Below are 11269 nucleotides of genomic sequence, written 5' to 3'. Positions count from 1 at the left end.
TGGCTAGGAACTATACTCTCATTCCGGCGTAATAATCAAGGAACTTTGCTGCTGTACCATGGGTATAATTCCTAGCCATATCGGCCGAGAAAATCGCAACTTTTCATTTTCCGTCGGTCTTAGTACACGATGTAACTACAGAAGAGTCAAGTTTTAAATGGGAAAAATATAGAAACTCTTTGGTCATTTTTGAGAGAGATGCTAACGGTCTAATCAGATTCAATGATCTATGCTAAGCTACAGCTAAAAGTGCTACCGCCAGACCCGGAGATCGGCTGAATGGATTCGAAAACGGTAAAACTCAACTGTTTAACTCTAGGGGAGTTGGAAAATGAGCCTATTTTCAAAAATAGTGGAGTGTTCCTTTAAGATTTGTACTCTAAAGTAGTCAAACCTGTTCATTAGAAGGGGGTGACCCAATACTTTTGCCAATATAGTGTGTATTTATTTACTTATTGTAAGTGACTGCATCAACTATAAAACGATGCCAATTTATCGTATTAACTGCTACATTAAGAAAGCTGTCCATTTATTAGAGTGTGATGTTACCTGGCAGCACTGTGGCTCTGCTGTGTGTTTCTGAAGGAGCCGGTGACAGTCTTTCCCCGTAATCACTTTCACCAGACGAGGTGTGATCTCCGGCTCTAGAGTCTGCCATCACATACAGAGCAGGTCTCTTTTTATGGTACTTGGCACGGTACGTGTCCGTCATGCAGCTGTCCACGGAGAAGTACGTGCTGGGGATGACAGCAGAGCCGGCCGCAGGTTTAGGAAAGCTGGAGAACTTCTCCTCACCCTCACTCGCAGACAGATCGTTCCTCTCCTGATCAGAGGAGCCAGACTTGGAGCTCGTGTCCGAGTTTTCCATCCACTTCTGCAGGACGGTTTGGGACAGGGCCGAGCCGTTCCGAGGAAGACGTCGAGGGCTGGGTGGACGGGGATCTCGTCGCCGGTTCTCTGAGCTCAGGATGAGAGGTTTGGGAGGCACTGATGGAGCCGCGGCACGAGAGGGAACCGGAGGAACGTCAGCTCGTGATGAGGAATCCTCCTGCTCGGAAAAGGGTCCGGCAAGATCATCGGAGCTGTTCCACTCTGAACTGCTGGTCTTGGTGAAATTAGGAGAGATGGGGTTCCCGTTTACCACGTGTGCTCGTTCTACCTCAGTCTTCTCCATCCTCTCCTTCGCAGGGTTATATCGAAAAGCTTGTCTCCTGTAGGAGAAAACAGAAGGCTTGTCTTATATCTACCTCACACTTGCCCATATTACCTTTAAAAAGAACTGGTTACACTTTATTTTAAGGTGTCTTTGTTACAGTGTAATTATACATTCAAGTACTGAGTAATATTAATTAACTACATGTGTACTTATTATATAGTTAGGGTTTGGCTTAAGGGTTACTTGCATGTAAGTATGCATAATTTATTGATATTATAATAGTAAGTACATGTAACGTGTAACAAGGACACCTTAAAATAAAGTGTTAACAAAGAACTTTATAACTTTAAAAAGAAGTGCACTTAAGAGTGCACTTGACTGTGTAGTTGTAGTGTAAATCTTACATGATTAAAAAGGTACTTGCAGATAATAGAATATTAATGAAATAAAAGGCCACTTGCGTGTATTTAAAGAGAAACACTTTAATGTTTAACACACTTAAGTACACTTTAAAAAGTGTGCTTTTATTTTACAAGTACATTATAAATCATGGTAATTTTACTCATTTTTGTCATGGTTTAAAGTAGTACACTTTTTTGATGTTGACTACCATACTAAAGAAACAACTTGAACTGTAGTGTTATTTGATATTACATTTAAAATTGATACATTTTAAATAATATATTTTTAGTTATTCTGAATGTACTAAATTGCTACTTCATTACAAATGTCTAATTAAATATTGAAATGCACGACACAATAGAAGTTTCAATAGAAATGACATTGAAGTGTATTTTAGTTCTCTGTAAATGCTTGTCAGTGCAACATTCAGCAGTACTTTAACCACATTTCAAAGACAATAGAAGCAATTATGAAATTACATATAAAGATGATGTACTTAAGAGGGTGAAAAAAGCACTCTGAAGGTCAGCTAATTGCATTTAATATGAATTTCAGCTATAATACATTTTCAATTTATTGCAATCAACATATAGTTGTGTCTGAAAACATTCCATTCAAACTTACTGTAAGCTATTATTAACATTTTAATTACTATTATTTCCATAATAAGTATTATTTTTAAAAGTAATAGTATGCTACAGTGTACTTTTTATTTATTTATTTTTTGTATCAAAACATTTATGACCTGAGCCACTTTCTTTCTTTCTATACATATTTTAAAAGAAAATGGCTGCCCACTGCTCCGGGTGTGTGTTCACGGTGTGTGTGTTCACTGCTGTGTGTGTGCACTTTGGATGGGTTAAATGCAGAGCACTAATTCCAAGTATGGGTCACCATACTTGGCCACATGTCACGTCACTCACTCACTCACTCACTCACTCACTCATTTTCAGGTTTTATGCATGTGAATATTTCTGCATATGGAAAGCACACAAAAAATTGCAAGTAAAACATTCAAAGCCTCATGCATTCATTTTTTCCCCCAAATAACATACATACCTTGGAATAACAGGACTCATGAAATGATCATGTGTTTTCTTTTGGTGGTCACCTACAAAATAAATGAATAAAAATATTCATCTTTAATGTACCGCTGCATGCATTCTTTAATGTATATGTATTATTAATAAAATACACATCTCAAATATTTCTGCACTGAAAAGCAGTGTGAAAGACTGAATCTCTGGACACAAACTGAGGCTGTGGGCGAGTGCAGTGTTATGTAAGGGCTGAGGGCTGTGGGTATTGTCTGGGTCTCAGTGGGGTCTCTGGCTCCGGCTCTTGGCCTGTCTAAAGCACACAAGTCCAGAGAGAAGGGGCCCAGACTGGGCCATCCGGCTCAAACCAGCTTCTCTGTGCTCCCGATGGCTTTTTAACAATGAGCTCGAGGGGTAAACGAGATCATAAAAGTGGCCGTGCCATGCCAAGTGGGCAGTGAGTCTAAGGAGAAAACAGCAATGCTTTCGATGTGTTGCTGTAGAGACCAAACCTTTAAATCTGAGGAGCTGTCAGGTGGACGGTGGGACGTATGACTACACAGATGCATGCTGGGAACACAATCACACGCAACGGACTGCTGTGCTAAAAACCTCACAACAACAATCTGCATCAGTGCGGTTTTCCAGTGACAGATTAGCTGCTTAGTAAAGAAAATCAAAAACGTAATTTGTGGATTTCAGTATATAAATCTATAAAATACACTATAATGCTAGTGTACTTCTAAAAGTTGATTAAACAATAATAACAAAACTTTTCTTCTAAAATAGAAAAAATACTGATGACATTATTTACTGCTCACAGAAGTACATAAACAAATGTTTAATGCGCTCTCTCTTCATTAAAATGAATGTGTCACTCAGTATTACTAAATAAACATTTCTGAATTCATGCACACAGAGAGAGAAAAAACAAGAATGTCTCTTACTAAAAAGCTTTCAAGATATACATTAAAAAAAAAAATAAAAAAAAAAGTGAAGTGACGTGGCCAAGTATGGTGACCCATACTTGGAATTAGTGCTCTGCATTTAACCCATCCAAAGTGCGCACACACACAGCAGTGAACACACACACACCGTGAACACACACCCGGAGCAGTGGGCAGCCATTTATGCTGCGGCGCCCGGGGAGCAGTTGGGGGTTCGGTGCCTTGCTCAAGGGCACCTCAGTCGTGGTATTTATTGAAGGTGGGAGAGAGCGCTGTACATTCACTCCCCCCACCTACAATCCCTGCCGGTATGAGACTCGAACCCGCAACCTTTGGGTTACGAGTCTGACTCTCTTAACCATTAGGCCACGACTTCCCCCAATTTGAATATAAGATATATATTTTAATATAATTAGGATCTCTCTCTCGCTCGCTCTCTCTATATATACACACACACACGCACACAAACAAACAAATATAAAGTATATCTTAATATTTCCCAATCCGAATTAATATTTATACAGGTAATATGTTAAAAAATGTACACTAGAGGGCGCTAAAGATGAACACTTCACTTTACTCATGAGGATTTAAGATTTGTTTTGCTGTAAAAGTTCAGTGAGCCATACTTTGAATGCAACTTTAACAACACTAACAAAAAAACTAACTGAACCAATACATATCAATTTACATGCACAATTTTAATGTAAAACAAACATCATAATAAACAGAGTACAACAAAATACAACAGTCAGCTTCTTAATTAGTACTACACACTTCCTTGGCATCATGGGATTGTCGGTTCATCTTTACATCTGAGTACAGTCACTGCCTCGATATCAAGCCCCCTGAGACTCGCCAGCAGTGTGTGTGTGTGTGTGTGTGTGTGTGAGAGAGAGAGAGAGTGATGTATCCACACACACACACTGCCTTTCCCTCCTTCTGTTATTTTCAGTTTTTTCCCCAGCGCATTAACAGCTAAATCCCTTTGGCTAGCATGCAATTATGAGAGGATTGGACTTTAGACCCCATTTTCTGGTTTTTCAAGCCTGTCGTGTTTAAGCTGCTAAGCCTCATGAGAAGAACCTCCATTTGATGGCCATGACTTGCAATATTGGATAACGTTGCTGCAATATTGACAAAAAAATTAATAAAATACTGGCACAGCCAGAAGAAACCACCACACGGCGAGTCCCTCCACTGACGAAAGTTTAGGAGATTTTTTTATCCAAGGTTTAATCTACCACAAAGCAAATATTGTAAATTCACAACATCATTACAATCAGGTCCATCATCTCTTTTCAAGAAGCTGCGTGATTTGAGACATCATTGATGCCCACAGTGTAATATTCTGGTTGAAAAAATAAAATTTAGTACATCAGCTTGTGCCATAAAGTTTTTATTTGAGCAGTTTTTATATAATATATGATCATATTTATTACCAATTTGAATTAGCTTTTATTTTTATATCATTATCTGAAAAATTATTATACACACACACACACACACATATATATATATATATATAAAAATAGTGTCTTATTGGTAAATAACTATTTTAGTTTAAGTTTTAGTATATTTGTCATTTTTGTAACTGTATATACATTTATTTTAATTACTGTTTTAGTCAACTTAAACTTATTTCAGTTTCAGCCAAGGCACCATTTCTACTTTTCATTACAATTTTTAACCTAATGCTTGCATTTTATTTTTTTCAGCTTTATTTCAATTACGAAAAAGAACTTTTTAACACAGTAACACTACATAAAATTGCACATTTGAAAATATAAATTAGATTATCCCCAACTGGTGCCATAAAATAATTGTTTCATTTTTATGTTTATTTTAAAAGCATTTCCTGACTCATAATCATTATTTAAAAGCATCGCCTGATTCACAATTATTCAGTTAATATTCATGTTCCCGAAAGCGCTAGACGATGCATCCTGACACGTGAAGAAATGAGCTCACAGATGGCTGTCACATGTGCAGACGGACCCCAATCAGACTGACAGCCGTACATCAACACTCGACATCTGAGCCAACATGAGATCACTGGCAGCTCAGCAGAGAGCAACACACACCTGCTCTCTACACGCCACTGAACGAAGCAAGCCCAAAACAATGCAGCTGCACAATCAGATGGGCTTGAAGGCATAGCTGCTACATATACTAACTACATTATCTTATAAGGAGTGCATAATTATTTGTATTACAACTAAATTAATCTTTTTCATTCACCTCTGAAAGGGAGGCAATTACTTGCCATGTAATACATGCAAATATACATACGAATAGATATGCATCACATCAGACAAGACTGAACTGGATCTGTCAACCTGCTGAAAATAGTTACTGATGTCTAAGAATAAATATTTTCCACAGTGCAACAGGATCCCGGAGAACGTCTCATCATGCTTTTAATGTACCTTACAGGAAATAACACGCTACAAACTCCCAACCTACATTCATACTTTCACATTTACTGGGCCAAACGCTAAAATAAGAAGGAAATATCAGCATTTACAATATTCTGCTGCTGTTTGGTCTCTATGGTTTTCAATTTCAATTTCAATTTCAAGTGCAATTTCATTTTGGACTTGGTTCAGTGGTAAATAAAATGCAGCATCAGTTTTAACCAGCTGCAATTCAGTATGAAAATCTCTGCTAGTTTCGGTTTCATTTTCAAGTTTTTCTTAAAATCTTATTACATTTTAATTTTCAGCTTTATTTAAATGACGGAAAATGAACATTTGAATAACCACACTGCATAAAATTGCACTTTTACTTAAAATAAAAATAGATATGAATTAATTAAAATTTAAAGTAAATAAATGGTAATATACATATTTAAAAAAAATAAACATTATTATATTAATAAATTAAAAGTTAATAAATGGTAACATACATATTACATTTTTTTTATTATATTAATACATTCAAATTTAAAGTAAATAAATGGTAATATACATATTTAAAAAATAAAAATTATTATATGAATAAATTCAAATTATAAAGTAAATAAATGGTAATATACATATTTAAAAATAAAAATTATTATATTAATAAATTCAAATTGAAAGTAAATAAATGGTAATATACATATTTTAAATAAATAAATAAACAAATAAATAAATAAGTAGGTAGGTAGAAATATGTTCAAACATGTTTTGTTGAGTTTTGTTTGTCTACAGACTGAATGCAGACAAAGAACAGCGAGTCCGTTTAAATCCATAGAGTCCAAACAGCAGCAGATCAACTGTCAGGGGTTTGTCTGTTCGACACGCTGAACTTTCAGAAACTCCTGCTGCTCTGACCTTCACGAGCATCTTATGGGACACAGCGCACACGGCTCAGCACTGATAATGAACAACACACTACAGAGACAATCAGACGGAGCAGAGAAAACACATCCTGCCTAACAGTGCTGTTCTGATCAAACAGAAAGCTTGGGTTGTTAACATGGCATTTGTCATTTCCTTCCTTGGCAATATGAACACAGGAACAGCAGCCGAAAAATTCTCTCGACATTAAAAATTTATTAATTTAAATGCTTTAAATTAATTCCAAGTCCCATCCGCAAAAACAATTTTTTTATTTGTTATTTTTATTTTTGTTGCAATTACTTTTATCCAGCTGGTGTAAAGGTGATTTTTAGTGGATGCAAGTCAGTTCTCCTCAAGTTCACACACTCTGAAAAATGTGGTGAGGATTTTCACTCGCAAATTAGAAACGGCAGGCAACACACTGAATTAAACGCAACATTTTGACGAAAAAAAGACAGAAATAGTATTTCTCGCAAAACATTTGATCACATTATCTATGTATGTTTGACAACTAGAAAGTGTCCAAATATGTTTTGAACAATATATCTATTGCTGTATAATTAAAAACGAACTTAGGTGTTACATTTTTAATCCGCTGCCATTTAATGCAATAATGCATATTTACACATCACACATTATTATTACAAATAGTGTGGCTAAAAGAGTGGCTTTTATTACATTTTTATTCATATTTCTTAAATTATTTTTATTGAATGATCTATTCATATGTATTCTAATATTGTAATCATTACATAATTAAAATTATATATATATATATATATATATATATATACACACACTGAAATAATGAATCATTATAATTATTAAATAATAATTATTTTTGAAATTTTCGTAATTTATTATTTTGTATTTTAATTTCTTTCTTTTTTTCCTCTCTGCTTTTCAGAATGATTTCTGCTCTATTGGCTACTGGAATCAGGCCAGTTTGAAAGGCAACACTCAGCACTTTTGAACCAATTTCCATTTGGAAAGAATTGTTCATACTATTATATATATAGGATGTTTATATCCAAATTAATGTGTCCTCTCTCTATATATATATATATATATACACACTGTATCTATACAGACACACACACATTAATTTGGATATAAACATTCAGCAACTCCTCCCCACTCATTTAATGTCAAAGGAACGCAGAGCCATTATTTCCCACAGCGATGAACACTTCAGAGTTCGCGCCGCAGTGAAAACAGCCTTTAAGGCTTGCGAGAGAACACGGCCCTCAGAGCTGTCCTTTCTGCTTCACTTCTTCAGCCCATAAAGCACCTAGAGCTGGGGTCAACAGACCATCACACCACACACACACACACACACACACACACACACACACACACACACACACAAACAGCTCCCAGCGCTGACGAGCAGGACAAATGATTCGTCCCCAAACACCACCCCATGAGCTCCCTTCACCTGGAGCGCTGCGCTGATAACAGCCACACTGCCATATCACTTATTTATATCACACTATAGGATTCTTTGATATTTTGAATAATGTTTTACTTTTATATTTTCAGCGTATAATAATTCAGTTTATTATATTTATAATTTAGATTATTTCAGTTAATTTTAATTTGTTTTAGTTGTTAAACTTAATTTTAATTTTAGTCATTTAAAGTGTTTTTTTAGTAATATTTCTATTTAGGTTTCATTTATATTTCAGTGTTAGTGAAGATTTTTAAAGTCAAAATGTGTCATTTAATATTTATATAATATATAATATTTCAATCTGTCAAAGGTGACAGGCTGACAAAATACACACCTGGCAACCCTTTCCCGACCCTCAACTCCATAATAATTGAAATCTTATATTATGCTTTTAGTTTAACAACATGCTAACATCAAACATTGTTTACAACATGCTAACATTCAAAAACCAGTCACTACTTGTCAGTTTGTTATTGTTAACTCAAACTATTAAAAACCATTTCCAGTAACTGAAATAAAGCTGAAATAAAATATAAATATATTGATAGAAAAGCTTACATTTGAAATAAATAGCTAAATAGAACACAGACACACACACACACGCGCACACACACACGCACACACACACGCACACACACGCACGCACGCACACACGCGCACACACACACACACACACACACACACACACGCACACACACACACACACACGCGCACACACACACGCGCACACACACACACGCGCACACACACACACATGCATATGAAAAAGACAAAAGCACGTAAAATTACTAAAACTTAAAACTAAAATTCAAATGAAAACTTCTATTTTCCTATTTTCAGTTTTCAAGACATTAATAAACATGATAATAGTACATAATTAATGCTAAAATAACAATGCTCCGTGGCCGCGGTTCTATGGAAGTTAATATGCTGCCTATATAGGAAATAGCGAAATAGGCAACTGTCTACAAGCTATGCAAATAATGTTTTGGTAATGTCTGATATCCATTATCCATTAACAAAAAAATCACAAGCACTTACTGTAGATAATGGACGAAGGTGAGATCTCGGCCTTTGAATCCTTGTACCTCCTTTGGTAGTTCGGCTCCCTAAAAATACACAATGCATTGAACTCAATAGTGTTCTTAAGCAGTTGTGCTGTACTTGATTGTGGATTGTGGTCACAGTGGATTCTGTGCTCCCTTCACAAACATGAATGTGGGAGAACACAATATGCATAGGATTTTTTCATATTTCACCACGTCATTTAAAGTTCACAACTTGATGAATTTGTGAAATCAAAAGAAATGCCACAGATTGACCACCACACACAGTTGGTGTTGTCAAGTCAAAAACTTGGTAAGTTTAAAGTATTGCAAACTTCACATAAGTACATACTTAATCACACTTAAATGTCAGGAAAGAACAGCTGCATGAAGAGTGTGACGCCGCTTTAGTCAGTCTACATTAGATCTTCCCAAGCCTAACCTTTCTAAGATATAACAGTTAAATAGTATGACGTAAACACCTCCACCTAACATTACTGTGACATGATGTACTCTGATTCACAATCACAACATGATATGAACAGCTACACATGAATCTGAGACCATATCTGACAAAGAAAAACATTCAGATGGTACTGAAAAAGCACTCTTCGCTTACACAGAAGGCAAGTCTTGCCTGATGTTTACTCGGTTTAAAAACAAAACAAAAATTATAATTCAGCAAAAAAGAGTGCGCACACACACACACACACTTATTTAAAATGTTTTTGAAATAAGTCTCTTATGCTTCCAAGGCTGCATTCATTTGATCAAAAAATTACTAATTTCATAATTTAAATAATTTACAATTTAGTTTTCTATTTGAATATATTGTAAAATGGAAATGTATTTCTGTGAGGTATATACTGTATATATATACATGCAAAAGCCTCTAAGTGCCATCTGAAATTTTCTTCTAAAATGATAATTTTTATCAGGCTGCTATGTTTATGTTCCGTTATTTCACTTTAATGGCAATGAAAAGAACCTATTCATTGGCTTTAAAGTGAAATTACTGAACCTACACACAGGAGCCTGATTAAAATGCTCATTTTTGAAGAACATTTCAAACGGCATTTACAGCCTTCTGCATCTGAACTCTTCATATATATATTCTCCAGGATTCTTTGATAAATATAAAGTAAAAAAAAATTGACATCTGTTATAAATGACATTTTTGATCCATTTAATGCATCTGTCCTGAATAAAAATATGAACTTCTTCAAAAAATCATTATATTCACACAAAATGTTTAAATGGTACAGTATGTAAATATAAATCTCGGTAATTTGTTTTCCCAGCGTTACAAAATTACACTCAACTGAGCTCATGTCGTTACTGAATTCATATCGATTTCTTCTCTTGTAATCACATTTATGTCATCATTGTAGTGACACTTATCAATCCATGCAAATGTCTTGATGTGCTTCCTAATTGAGGATTACTGTAGCTCTTACCTGGAGAGGTTTGGTTCTGGTATGGACTGCATGTCTTTGTTGCTCAAGTTCTCCACCACAGGAGAGTCCAGGTTTGCCGAGCTGCTGCTGAGACGATCACTGCTCTCGTATCCAGATTCAGTGCGCTGGAATTTCCAGTAATCAGTCCGAATGGTGAGGTTACTGACGCTTGATTTAACCCTGTCCTCTGATTCCAGCGAGCTCCTGCTGCCCATGTCCTGCCGCTGCTCGTCCTCGTAAATCGTCATTAAGCTCTTGGGTTTGCGTTCTTCTCGTCGGACCCACGTCGACTCTTCGCTGTCCTGATTAAAGTTCTGTCTGCGAGAGTTGGGGTAGTTTTGATTATTATCGCTGTTTAGGACGCTGTCGACGTTAAGCGCCTCTCGCATCGGCCTCCACGCTCGATTCGGCCGGCTGTACGTCCGAGAGTCCTGACTGCTGTCAG

The 11269-nt window shown here is 36.0% G+C and overlaps 1 protein-coding gene across 1 annotated transcript in view; it reads right to left on the bottom strand.

Annotated features, from left to right (window-relative positions):
• Nucleotides 1-11269, bottom strand: part of LOC107691868 (inactive ubiquitin carboxyl-terminal hydrolase 53-like) — a 39471-nt gene that overhangs the window by 1412 nt on the left and 26790 nt on the right. The window contains exons 12-15 of the mRNA XM_016490692.1: nt 10825-11269; nt 9363-9430; nt 2618-2669; nt 550-1211 (exon numbers count right to left, since the gene is read on the bottom strand). The exon at nt 10825-11269 is cut by the window's right edge and continues 240 nt beyond it. Of these exons, the coding sequence (XP_016346178.1) occupies nt 550-1211; nt 2618-2669; nt 9363-9430; nt 10825-11269 (1227 nt within the window). The remainder of the gene's footprint in view (nt 1-549; nt 1212-2617; nt 2670-9362; nt 9431-10824) is intronic.

Source organism: Sinocyclocheilus anshuiensis, unplaced genomic scaffold (genome assembly GCF_001515605.1).
Source record: "Sinocyclocheilus anshuiensis isolate Anshui unplaced genomic scaffold, SAMN03320099.WGS_v1.1 scaffold206, whole genome shotgun sequence".
NCBI lineage: Eukaryota > Metazoa > Chordata > Actinopteri > Cypriniformes > Cyprinidae > Sinocyclocheilus > Sinocyclocheilus anshuiensis.
This window is presented reverse-complemented; position numbering and strand designations above follow the sequence as displayed.